Consider the following 13,766-nt stretch of genomic DNA (forward strand, 5'->3'; position numbering starts at 1 on the left):
CTTTGCCTCAGTCTTTAGCGGCAAAACCGGTTGCTCTCTGGATACCCAGTACCCAGAACTGGTGGAAGGGGACGGGGAGCAGGATGTGGCCCTCACCATCCACGAAGAACTGGTTGGTGACCTGCTACGGCACTTGGATGTGCACAAATCGATGGGGCCGGATGGGATCCACCCAAGGGTACTGAGAGAACTGGCAGAGGAGCTGGCCAAGCCCCTATCCATCATTTATCAGCAGTCCTGGCTATCGGGGGAGGTCCCAGCTGACTGGCGGCTAGCGAATGTGACGCCCATCTACAAGAAGGGCCGGAGGGCAGACCCGGGGAACTACAGGCCTGTCAGTTTGACCTCAGTGCCAGGGAAGCTCATGGAGCAGATCCTCTTGGGAGTCATCATGCGGCACTTGAAGGGCAAGCAGGCGATCAGGCCCAGTCAGCATGGGTTTATGAAAGGCAGGTCCTGCTTGACGAACCTGATCTCCTTCTACGACGAAGTGACGCGCTGGGTGGACGAGGGAAAGGCTGTGGATGTGGTCTACCTTGACTTCAGCAAGGCTTCTGACACCGTCTCCCACAGCATTCTCCTCAAGAAACTGGCTGCTCTTGGCTTGGACTGGCGCACGCTTCGTTGGGTTAGAAACTGGCTGGATAGCCGGGCCCAAAGAGTTGTGGTGAATGGAGCCAAGTCCAGTTGGAGGCCAGTCACTAGTGGCGTCCCCCAGGGCTCGGTGCTGGGGCCGGTCCTCTTTAACATCTTCATCAATGATCTGGATGACGGCATTGAGTGCACCCTCAGTAAGTTTGCAGATGATGCCAAGCTAGGTGCGTGTGTCGATCTGCTCGAGGGTAGGAAGGCTCTGCAGGAGGATCTGGATAGGCTGCACCGATGGGCTGAGGTCAACTGCATGAAGTTCAACAAGGCCAAGTGCCGGGTCCTGCACCTGGGGCGCAATAACCCCAAGCAGAGCTACAGGCTGGGAGAGGAATGGTTGGAAAGCTGCCAGGCAGAGAAGGACCTGGGAGTGATGGTGGACAGTCGGCTGAATATGAGCCAGCAGTGTGCTCAGGTGGCCAAGAAGGCCAACGGCATCCTGGCTTGTATAAGAAGCAGTGTGACCAGCAGGGCTAGGGAGGTGATCGTCCCCCTGTACTCGGCTCTGGTGAGGCCGCACCTCGAGTACTGTGTTCAGTTTTGGGCCCCTCGCTACAAGAAGGACATCGAGGTGCTTGAGCGGGTCCAAAGAAGGGCGACGAAGCTGGTGAGGGGCCTGGAGAGCAAGTCCTATGAGGAGCGGCTGAAGGAGCTGGGCTTGTTCAGCCTAGAGAAGAGGAGGCTCAGGGGTGCCCTTATTGCTCTGTATAAGTACATTAAAGGAGGCTGTAGCGAGGTGGGGGTTGGCCTGTTCTCCCATGTGCCTGGTGACAGGACGAGGGGGAATGGGCTAAAGTTACGCCAGGGGAGGTTTAGGTTAGATGTTAGGAAGAATTTCTTTACTGAAAGGGTTGTTAGGCACTGGAACGGGCTGCCCAGGGAGGTGGTGGAGTCACCATCCCTGGAAGTCTTCAAAAGACGTTTAGATGTGGAACTTAGGGATATGGTTTAGTGGGGACTGTTAGTGTTAGGTCAGAGGTTGGACTCGATGATCTTGAGGTCTCTTCCAACCTAGAGATTCTGTGATTCTGTGATTTGTAGCAAGGTGTACTAATGACATCAAAAGTGGGATTCAGCTCAGTGCTAACCTATTTGAAGGCCTTTAGTGTGGAGTTAAAACTGAATTGCTTGCATGTCCTCTCTGAGAAGGCCTGCAGAGTATTCCATCTCTAGTTCAGTTGCCAGTTAAATCTTGTCTTAGAAACTTACTCATGCAGATGTATACTTGTTCATGACAAGTAAGGTCACTTTATTCATGAATGGATAAAAGATGGCAGTTCAACTGACTTAATTTTCAAATTTAATCAGTTGTGAAAACAAACTGAATAGAGCAGTCACTTCAGTTATTTCTTAGCAGAACTGCTCTTTAAATTAATCATGTAGAATGCCAGATTGTTCATTTCCAAGTACATCCTCAATGAATGACACTTATGGGTTGTTTCGTTTTATTACGTGCAGGCAATGACGTTTAACCAGGTGATCCAGACTGGACCAGATGAAGAGGGCAGTGATGACAAAGCAGTGACAGCAATGGGAATCTTGAATACTATCGATACACTTCTCAGTGTAGTTGAAGATCACAAGGAAGTAAGTATGAATTAGTCATAAGCATTGTCTAAGACACTGAGAAGTCTTTTTAGAAGTCTTTTGTAGTTCCTGTGTACGTGTTGTTATAAGCAGGGAAACTCTGCAGCCGAAAATTTCTTAAAACACAAAGCAGTGAAGTGCTTATGATGCCATGTAGTTGTAACAGATTAGATCACGTTTCTGGCACGTAGTAATAGATCATAAATGTACAGTATTTCCTGTAGGAATCCAGAATAGAATGTTAGAATAGGTGGCAGATATTTTTCATCAGCTTGTTGCTGGTAGATGGAACTAAGTTGATCTGGAAAAAAAGGCAACGTGATTCAATAACATCTACCCTTCCAAGAAATTTGATACAATTTCAGTTAGCTTTGAACATTGACTCTACTCCCTTAGTTTGCTCTCTTCAACAAAGTCAATATCTGTAAATACATCTGTTGTGACTATGGTAAATGATAGTTTTATTTACCTGTCTGATCTACATTGCAGATTTTCCAGGGTGATGAAAACTGGTGTTATTTAGTCTTGTTACTTTTGTTGTATTGGATGGACTTACAGCTGGAGTGAAGCTTGTTCAAAATATGCCACTGCCAATTCTTTTTGACAAAGTCAGCTACTGTATTGATGAATATACTGCAGATATTTTTAGTGACTAATTAGTTCAGTAGTAAGTTGTACTCTCAGTGCTCTGAGGCTTTATTAAGGAAGCAGCATGAATTCTGCATGCTCAGGTGTCACAATCCAGTGTTGCCATGCAATAAACCAAGGCCAGATTTGCTTATTGACTTGTTTGCTAAAGCTGTTTAGCAAGTACGTACTGGTTTTTGTTGGCAAATTCATGCTATCTAAATGGGAAGCTTATCTAACAATATGCTAGCCCAAGGGAATTTAAATGTTGATCAGTAAATACTTAGAGACATCTCACACAGGATGACCAAATCCTGTTCTGCATAGCTAAGAACAGAAACTCAACCCTTATTGTCTATATGCGAGTGAGTGCCCTAAGTGTCAGGTTACTGACATTTTTTTTTTGCTGTTCCATAGTCTGATAAATACTTGTTGGGAAACAGTGTCCAAATCTGTAGGGCAGCCCTGAAGTTCATAAGGTATTCAACTAATCAGCCCAAGTTAGTTTAGGGGTTCTCCTGAAATCTCACTATTCAGGAACAGCAAATGACTTTGCGCAATTTCCATTGCTTCCCTTTTTAATGCGTATGTGTACTCTCTGTTTTAATGTGACTGAAGTATTGCAGTTATTGTTAGGCTTCTTGTAAAGGATACCCTGTAATGAGATTCTTCCAGTATTCAAAGAGTATTCCAAAAATACCTCACATTAAAAGCTGTCTTAAGAATTGTCATCAAAGAGTACAGTTGTAATATATTGTGCTCTGAAATGCAATAAATTTTTGAATTGTTTTAGAGGACTATGTTCTCTAAAGAGAAACAACTTCAAATAATTTTATTCAAAATGTGTTTAATTTCAACTCCAAAGTCTTGAAAACAGTCGTTATCTTTTTTTAGATTACCCAGCAGCTGGAAGGGATCTGTTTGCAAGTGATTGGAACAGTTTTGCAGCAGCATGTATTAGGTATGTGTACTGTTGTTGGCTTAAGTTTAAGTGTATTGGATTGGCCTGAAATTTACCTACATTCTGTTTGTTTTAGAGTTCTATGAGGAGATTTTTTCCTTGGCTCATAGTCTGACATGTCAACAAGTTTCTGCACAAATGTGGCAGCTTCTTCCTCTTGTTTTTGAAGTCTTTCAGCAGGATGGCTTTGATTATTTTACTGGTAAGTAATACAGATCAGAAAGCCAAATAGTTTCATATCTGTGTTAAGCATAAAGTAAATTACATCTTCAGTGAAATGTTTAGGAGAACAACAGAGTGAGTTACGTTTCCAGTATTTTATTTTGCTGTTGAAGCAGACTTATTTTACTGAGGTATCTAAGTACATGCTTATCTTGAAAAACATTAGGCAAGAACTGTGATTAACTTAGTTTCAATAAAACGTGAAAACAGTAACTATGATTATTCTTTTAATACAGACATGATGCCTCTCTTACATAATTATGTTACTGTTGATACGGATACACTTCTGTCAGACACAAAATATCTTGAAATGATCTACAGTATGTGCAAGAAGGTAAGCAGATAACTTTGCGATCACAAAACCTGTAATATCTAAAGCAATATGTTGTTAAACTGGGTACCTTTTTCTACAACAGCAGACTGTAAAATGGATGAATTTGGATGTCTGCTCCTAAAGCATTATGCTGTTTAGCATCTTCAGTGAGCCCACAAATTATGAAACTATTGCAGAAAAACCTAAAGCAGTTCTATCAAATGTATTAATGCTTTTGCTGAAATTGTAAAAGAAAAAGTAAACAACAAAAGCAGATGCAATGACCCTTTTTTTTGGATATCTGTATTTTGTGTAATACACTTCGAGCATATTGTACTGGGTCTGGCTGGAATGTTAATTTCCCAGCAGCAGCCCATACAGTGCCGTACTCTGCACTTGTAGCTGGAACAGCAGTGGTATCACACCAGGGTTGTGTCTGCTGCTGAGCAGTGCTGGCACAGTATTGGACCTCTCTCTAACCTTCCTAGGGGGTGGGCAAAAAGTGAGGAGAGAAACATCACCAGGGCAGCTGACCTAAACCAACCAAAGGGATATTCCAAACCATGTGATGTCACACTCAGCAATAAAAGGTGGAAACAGGAAGAAGTAGGGAGGGGTGGGCTCTCGTTGGGAAAACGTGGGTCATCCTCTCGAACACCGGCTACATGCGTTGAGGCCCTGCTTCAAGGACGTGGTCAATCATCGCTCATTTGTGGGAAGCAGAGAGTAATTTCTTTCCTCTGCACTTCCACATAGCCTTCATTTGTTTAATTTGTTTGTTTTCCTCCCTTCTTTTTATTTTTTCCCTTTCCCTTTTTATTTCCCTTTAGTTAAATTGTTTAGTTCATAATAATCTTTATTATTATTATTATTATTATTATTATTATTATTATTATTATTATTATTATTATTATTATTATTATTATTATTATTATTATTATTATTATTATTATTATTTCCCTTTAATTAAATTATCCTTATCTCAACCCGTGAGTTGTTCTTTGCTTTACTTCTCCCCCTCCTCATCTAAAAGAGGGGGAGTGAGAGAGTGGTTGTGGGGTTTAGCTGCCCAGCACGGTAAAACCACCACACATATAGACATGCAAACCGTGTACTTACTGCAAAGGGTAGATATTTTCTTTAATCTGAGGTTTCTAACCTCATTATAACTATGATACCACATGCCATACATTTGCTAAACCTATTAAATAAAACAAGTAGAGATGGAAAGTGAATGGATAGGAACAGAAACCTTTTTTTTTTCCAAGTTTATGCCAGATCAGTGACTACAGCTGAGAGTAGAATGCAGTTCTGATTCTTGCCAGCTCTTATTTGAAAAACAAGCTGTAACCAGGCTGATTAGGTTGACTGTAAACACGTGAACTCTTTAATACGTGCAAAAAGAAAATTAGCCTGTTACAGCCTCTGTGATTAGTGTATTATTAGATGGGCACAGTGAATCTTTGACACAGAAGTTATAGATATTGCATGGTCTCCCACTGGATATCCTAAATATTGTTTAGTAAAGGTAAATGGTTTTTACAAAATTCAACACGTGAATGCTTAAGGAAACCTAAATTTGCAAATGGAAATCAAGCTTTTAAAAATGGCAGCTAATGCTTAATACATTTACTGTTTTAAGATCTGCGCCCATGGTCGTTTAATATTTGTACAGATAAACTAGTTCCAGCTGCATTCAGCAATGTTTTAATCTCTGTGGTTCTAATACTGATCCATAACTGTAAATTTGGCATCTCCACTAGAGGAAGTTTGTTTTAGCATTGTAATAGTGGGTAAACTTGCATCAGCTTTGCAAAGCAGCATATCACAAATATGTCTTGAAAGGCTATCATCAAAAATAATTATTTTTCAGGTCCTTACAGGAGTTGCTGGAGAAGATGCAGAATGTCATGCAGCAAAACTGTTAGAAGTGATTATTCTGCAGTGTAAAGGGCGTGGTATTGATCAGGTTGGTAACAGCTTTGGTTCATGTAACTTCATATTTGAGAATATTTTTAATAATAATTGATTATGTCTAAGATAAGAAGTTTTTGTAGGGTGACTAATGATCCTGTCTTCTACTTCAGTGTCACAAGTCCTATTGTGCAGATAACAGCACTAAAGAAGTAGTTATTGTACAGTTCATCTCCAGGATTTAGGGTGCTGCAAAACTCAATGTGAAGTGTTTTCATGGATCTGGGAGAGTACTGTTTTAGGACAATCTTAGCTAAAAGTTGTTTAATTTTATTCTAAGGTAATAATAGTGAATATTGATGATTTTTTTTCATCTTTCAAGTTAATAGCCTTGAAATAAGAATGCAAATGCAGTTCCTAGAATCCCAGTTAATGTCATAGAGGAGCCAGGAATTTCATTAAATGCATATGGAAGTTGGAAATTGTTAGAATAGCTATCTCAATATTTTTGCATGCTTTCTTAATACTTGTGGACTTTGCCCTTGAAGTTATAATCTGAATTTATTTGAAAGGAAAAAAAAAAAAAACTATAGAGAGGTGTTTTGTGTTAGTCATTTCTGAAGAGAATACTACTTTGAATAGCTGTTTCCTTGGAGTATTGGTAATACCTCTTGAATCTACTGACTTTGGGAATATTGAAAGAGACTTAAGTTTATTTTTCTGGACTTACAAGTATACGTATCTTCCCTAGTTTTTTATTCTTAAAAGATAAGACAAAGGAACTAGAAATTATGTCTACTGTCCACTATGTCACAAAACCCTTGTGCTCAGAGTAGAGATAACATCTTTTCACCTTTATATTTCATCTTTGTGTATGACTTCTGCTGGCAATTAGAAAGTATACCCATTTTATGTCGTCTGTATTTATGCACCAGCCTGTTTTTAAGCCATTTCTCAACTGGAGTGTGAAATACGGAACTACAAAACTTATTTTTGATTACTAAGTTTGTAATGCTTCTCACTCCTCAGTGCATACCCTTATTTGTGGAAGCTGCTTTAGAGAGATTGACCAGAGAAGTAAAAACAAGTGAACTGCGAACAATGTGCCTCCAGGTTGCCATAGCTGCTTTATATTACAATCCTCATCTATTATTAAATACATTGGAAAATCTTCGTTTTCCCAATAATGTGGAGCCTGTCACTAATCACTTCATAACACAGTGGCTTAATGACGTAGACTGTTTCTTGGGGTAAGTGTTTCTAATTTTGAAGGTTATTCACTGCGATAAACCTCTATATTACCTGCTTCTAAATCATAATGGAATTCTTAATTCTTGTACTGTTTTGTTTTATAGACTTCACGATAGAAAGATGTGTGTGCTTGGCTTGTGTGCTCTTATTGATCTGGAGCAAATACCACAGGTTTTAAATCAAGTCGCTGGCCAGATCCTGCCAGCTTTTATCCTTTTATTTAATGGATTGAAAAGAGCATATGCCTGTCATGCAGAGCATGAAAATGACAGTGATGATGATGATGAAGCTGAAGAAGATGAGGAAACAGGTATGGAAACTGAAGAACTGTTACATTTTGTTTTTCATGATTCCTGGTGGAGATGCCAAGTTCTTTTGTGGAATTATTCAGAGTTCCCTAACTTAAAAACAAAGCTGTGGTGCAACACTCAATCTTTCAACACCTTTCAAGTTTATCTGCCTTACTTTCCCTTCCCTCTGAAAAGCTGATTTCCTAGACTGAGTCTCCTCAAAGTCATGTCAGGCTAGCTTTCATGTGGTTGCTGTCATTACAGAAAGGAGTTACTGCTGGGGCTCATTTCCCATTTGAGTGAGGGATTAGACTCAGTAAGAGTTTTTCTGCTCCACTGCACAGTTAAAAACTCCCACGAGCTGCTGGGGTTCTAGGTGTATATCGAACTACACTGTTATCAGTTCTATTGCTTGTTCTAGATAAGCCACCTTCCTGAAGATTGTTTTTTTTTTTTAACTGTTCTTGAGATTAACTTTGTGTGTGATGCTTAACTCAGAGGAACTGGGGAGTGATGAAGATGACATCGATGAAGATGGTCAAGAATATCTAGAAATCCTAGCAAAACAGGCAGGTGAAGATGGAGATGATGAAGACTGGGAAGAAGATGATGCTGAGGAGACTGCTTTGGAAGGTTATTCCACAATTATTGATGATGAAGACAACCCTGTTGATGAATATCAGATATTTAAAACAATTTTTCAGAGTAAGTAACTTTATTTCTTTTCTTGGACTAAAAGTTAAAATGTAACTTAATTTTAGTCTATAGAATTGTAAACCAGGCTTTATTGAAAGCTTCCAACAGGCTTTCCAGTACGTGGTTTGAATAAGTCCTTTATTTGAGAAGGGGAAGAGCGACACCATTATTACATTTTCAGGGCAAAGAGATTATTCTTGAATGAACCTACTGGTGGAAGGGAAGAGGTCAAAGATAGTATTAGTGTTTTGGAATATCTTTAGTTATGTAACCCTAACAGAATTGATCAGAGTATTATTTTGATTAAAATAGCAGTGGGTGTTAATAAGCTTTGAGTTACAGAACATTTTAATGAACATATTCCTTTTGTTTACATTTTCTTTCTCTTGCAGCAATTCAAAATCGTAACCCTGTGTGGTACCAAGCTTTGACACAGGGTCTTAATGAAGAACAAAGAAAACAATTGCAGGATATAGCAACTCTGGCAGATCAGAGGCGGGCAGCACATGGTATTTTTTTTTTCCTTTATTCCATTAAGTACTGCTTTTGAATGCTGTTTATGTGCTCAAGAAGCCTATAATTCAAGCCTAATAATGTCTTCATAAAACAGTACTGTTTTACAATCCAGAGATCTTTGAAATCTCTTAAAGATTGTCATGTCGCAGAGCCTCAGTACAAAGATTGTACGGCATACCACAGGTGTAAGGAACAGTAGAAATTTCTTAATGAAGTGACCAGGTAAATACAGGCATGTTAGAGTAGTGTGAATGTGAAAACAAATCAGTTGGACCTGCAGGTGCATGAACAGGCAAACAAGTGAATGTGGCTGGTAAATTATTTCCTCATGTGATCTAGTCCAGTTAGGATAGTGATTCTATCAGTGGGGAAAATACCATCTTAGAAGTATCCATCTATAAAGCTACATCATTAAGCATACTAAATATTTGTTTGCTGTTCTGCAATGGAGATAAGTGATCTGTCCAGTTCATATCCTGCATCTTATTGAGCAGTCACCGCAAGATGCTTCAGCTTAGAAGTTCAGAAAGCTGTAGGAGATCAGTATTAAGAATGGTCATTTTGCTTTTTTCATGGAACAGCCAAAATTATTTCACAAAGCTTATATGTCCAGAATGATCCACTCCTAATGGATATAAAATCTAGTCTCACTGTGCCCCCTGTCAAGCACTAGGCATCATACTGATGAGATTATATACTACTTGTGCATTTTCTGGAAAAAATATGGTGGTTTTGTTTTGGTCTGCTTATTCACAGAGTGAATTAGGTCCAGATTGTGAAGTTATAATTGAGGAGCTAGTTCCTTACGGGAAATTCCTCTGTACTATGAGGGCATATCGGTCTCCAGTCTGCCTACCTGACAGGGACACGTTCTATTAGAATGATCTGTCACTAATGTAGCTAACAAGAATTTCCATATGCGAAACAGTTTTTGTCTGCTGTACATAAAGGGACCAATAATACGCTTGTATTTTCTTGATTGTACTAAAGGTAGACAGAAACGCATGTTTGTCTGCTTTTTACCATCTTGCTTTGAGTTGTCCATTTATTATTGTTTGCTTATATGCATTTAAAAACACAACCGGACAAACAAAACCCAAACAGTTTCACAGTTACCTTTCAAGAATGTAATGTAGAGATGAAATGTCTCTCTTATATATGGGGATGTATATGCAAAGCTCAAATGTCAAAAGGTCTTAGAGTTCGGCTGAAAATGAAAAGTGATCAATTTGGTAGTTTCTCTCAGAACTAGGCTTATATAAGGTCTAGTAACCTGAACTATTAATTAGCTGCTTGAGTATGGGGGAAAACGTGTGTATTCTGAAGTGACTGATTCACGTGCTTCAGTGGATATTTCTGCTTATACCGTAGAGTTGACCTAGGAACACTAAAAACAGAGGTGATATCTGTGCACTGCTTTTGTTATACATGTGATCATTGAGTTGATGTAAGAGTATTTTTAATCAGGAAGAATTGGGCATCTGTTAGCAATTTTAGAAATCCAGCACTCATTCAGGTCTTATTTTTGAAACGAGATATATGAATACTCATTCCCAAAAACTCAAGTGTGCTTGTTTTAAGTACAAATTTCATTTAAATAGAACTATAACAATACTGAGAAACTAAAACAAATACATGAGTCCATCTGTTGTTGAGGCCTGGCCCACTTACACTGTGGGTACTGATTCATTTCTTGGGTAACCCCCAGTTTAAGCCTACGTCTCTGGGAGAATTAGAATGGTCAATCACATGGTCTGTCTTCCCTCTGTGCACATGCACTAAAATATTTTCTTTGTGTTTTTGTTATTTTTTTTTTAGAATCCAAAATGATTGAAAAGCATGGAGGATACAAATTCAATGCTCCAGTTGTGCCAACTTCGTTTAATTTTGGAGGTCCTGCCCCGGGAATGAATTGAATTATCACTTTTCCTGCTACTGTGTGATTGTAGTGAAGAGCTTGTGTTCCTCCCAATAGTGGTTCCAGAATTGGTTCATGTTATCTACAGCTCACTCTAAACTAATTGATAAATAGATTGGACAAAAGCCCCAGAAGTGGGACCTGATCGTGCAACCTAATACTGGAAAGAAAGCAAACCAGAGGTTTTTTTGAAGATAGAAAGAATCTGAATATAAAGCTTCAAATGACACACTTTGGAAACCGGAAATCAAGAGGGGATGTCATGAAGGCAGCTTTTCTTTTTCTGAGGAAAAAAAATTCAGGCATGGGCTGCAGGACTACTTAAAATGTCTCATTTACAGTACAAGCTAGAAGGCAGACTTAATTTTTACACCTGTGGCAGTATGAGTATTTGCCCAATTTCCCTTTTCTCCCTTCCCATTGGGTGTCTATTCTTTTAATGTAAATAATAAGATAAGGTAATTGGATAGCCTTACTTAATCTTCATCATTTCCATTTATCAAGATTGTTCATATGTAGAATATTGGACACTTAATGTAGCACTACATAACTGATAAATCTGTAAATGAATTAGCACTTTCATATTGAAACAAGCCTGCTAGCCTATGTACAAAAATAGCAAAATGTTTGCTGTTTATAAAAAAAAAATAAAAAATAAAAAATAAGGGATGCATTGGGGGAAATAATTTCAAGTTATTCATTTAAAAAAACCTAGCAGTTTTGTACCTGGTGACTTTGTGGTGCAGTCACCTCTGGTTGTGACTTGAATTCGGTTATGTAAAAAGGGGTTAGTGATATTTCATTGCTGCTAAAAAGAAAAAAAAATAGCAACACCCTCTGTGTCCTTTGTTTTTCTTAAAGATCTCACTGTTCAAGTTGAAATTTGGATACAAATGTTTATTGTAAGCACTGAGAAAAAAGTTACCTTCTCTGAAGCATGTAAATTAGATGTGAAGTTCTGCTCCTAAACAAGTTGGTTGAAGTGTGTGGATGAAACATCTATATATGCAATCTATTAAAAAATAGTAATTTGGCTAACCTGGACTTTGATCTATGAATACAATTTTTCCCCCTAATTTTGCAAAAACATTTTTTTTCCATCATGTGGTAGTGCAAGTGCACTACTCCTGCATTTCATTGACCCTCTTTTTGCACTCCCAGCGTTAGTGTGCTATTGTCTGCCTGATCCAGACAGTGCATTTGAAGTTTTGCCAATCTTCCATTTTTGAAGCCACAATTTTCTTCCTTCAAAGTTGCTATAGTAACTGGTATTTTAGCTAGAGAGGCAAAATACAGTTCCCTCTGGGACCACTATCAAAACCACTGTATGAAGAAGCCAGCAGGGAGATGCTGTGAATGGGTTGGCTTAAATGCCCCCTTTTCTGTTCTTAAAGCATAAATTCATAGGTTTTTGATCTTGCCTTGAGATCGTTGGTGTCAGGTCTTTTAAATCAAATGTTTTTTTTTTCTTTTGGCTGTTTTTATATAAAAATGTCACCTGCTGTTACAATTGATATTAAACAAGCTACCTTAATTTAATGTAAGCCTCCAAAATTTAAATACAGGTTGAAAAATAAACTGAGTTTATATCTGTAAAAATGAGATGCACATATATATATTATGATACTCAAAATGCAGTCTTCAGAAAATTGGTTTGTGTGGTGTGTGTTTTTTTTCATCAGCAGAGTAGCAGAAATTTGTGCTTTGGGGTTTTCTTGATGAGTTGACCAGCATGGTTCTCTGCCTTCCATTTCGTATGCAGTCACTAGTACTTTGCTGGGCAGGTATGATGGCCTTTTCCAGTCACTCTCTGGACTGCCTTTCTTAGGCAAATGATGTTTTCCTGTGCACAGAGTGCTAATGCGAGAGACTGAGCCAGGAATATAGTGCCACAGCCCTACTGAAAGACTAAAGGGATACTTCTAAGCAAATTGTGGATTTAAAAAACGATGGATATTGCACCAGCTGTGAGAAAGCCGACAAAAATTAAGTCTTGACTCCAAGTATCCATTGTAGTAGCAGTGTGGGAACCACAGTAGTACTGTAGTGCTTCTGAATTCTCAGCTGCCTGGTCAAGTACATAAGCAGAACTGTTTTATATAAATGTGTAACTCATGGACACATGTAGGCGTACTCTGGCCTCAAGATTATCTCCAGACAAAGTTTTATTTTTGTAGAAAAAGGTGACAATTACAGCATGTTTTCCTGTGCGTTCCTTGACCTTGAGAAACGCCCAGTTTGACATAAATCATTTCTGAACATCTGCTTGTTGGGTATCTGCTTATCTTGTTACACTTCCCCAAACATTTAAGACAACCTTTTTAGGACGCTTGGCCTCACGGTAGAAGACAGGACACAGCAGCAGTGAGAATGCAGTAGGTACTAAGCAGGTGGAGGAAAAAAAAAAAGGTGAAAATTACCAATTTAGTGCCATTGTTATTTCTGGAACAGTTATATTTTTTGAGTCAAGGGAGGAATTTTATCTTGGTGTGAGGAACACAGTCTTACTTGAAGGGTGCTTTTATGTGTCACTAGACTGGTTAGCAAGGAGCATCTTTTTAAAAAATGGATCTTAGAATTGCTTTCCTGTGCTCCAAGAAATGTATTTATATAAATTGCAAAACAATTTTGCATTGTTGTTGGTGGTGATAGTGCATTTTGTGATGCAATATATCAATTTCAGTGATGCACATGTCAAATTTAAAAACTGATCTTCCTCCTAGAATTTGCGTTTATCCATTCCATTTTTCAAGGATAATGCAACTCTGAGGGAAGAGCTGGAAAATTAAAGCCTTTGTTTTTTCTATTATGGAAGATCTCCTT

The 13,766-nt window shown here is 38.7% G+C and overlaps 1 protein-coding gene across 1 annotated transcript in view; it reads left to right on the forward strand.

The window, feature by feature from the left end:
• Window positions 1-12,595, forward strand: part of IPO7 (importin 7) — a 36,676-nt gene extending 24,081 nt beyond the window's left edge. The window contains exons 16-25 of the mRNA XM_068685284.1: window positions 2,107-2,235; window positions 3,757-3,823; window positions 3,900-4,025; window positions 4,282-4,379; window positions 6,232-6,327; window positions 7,302-7,522; window positions 7,628-7,833; window positions 8,312-8,518; window positions 8,902-9,018; window positions 10,844-12,595. Coding sequence (XP_068541385.1) covers window positions 2,107-2,235; window positions 3,757-3,823; window positions 3,900-4,025; window positions 4,282-4,379; window positions 6,232-6,327; window positions 7,302-7,522; window positions 7,628-7,833; window positions 8,312-8,518; window positions 8,902-9,018; window positions 10,844-10,941 — 1,365 coding nt within the window. The 3' untranslated portion in view covers window positions 10,942-12,595. The remainder of the gene's footprint in view (window positions 1-2,106; window positions 2,236-3,756; window positions 3,824-3,899; window positions 4,026-4,281; window positions 4,380-6,231; window positions 6,328-7,301; window positions 7,523-7,627; window positions 7,834-8,311; window positions 8,519-8,901; window positions 9,019-10,843) is intronic.
• The last annotated feature ends 1,171 nt before the right edge of the window (window positions 12,596-13,766 follow it).

The sequence above is a fragment of the Anas acuta genome, chromosome 5 (assembly GCF_963932015.1).
Source record: "Anas acuta chromosome 5, bAnaAcu1.1, whole genome shotgun sequence".
Lineage (NCBI taxonomy): Eukaryota > Metazoa > Chordata > Aves > Anseriformes > Anatidae > Anas > Anas acuta.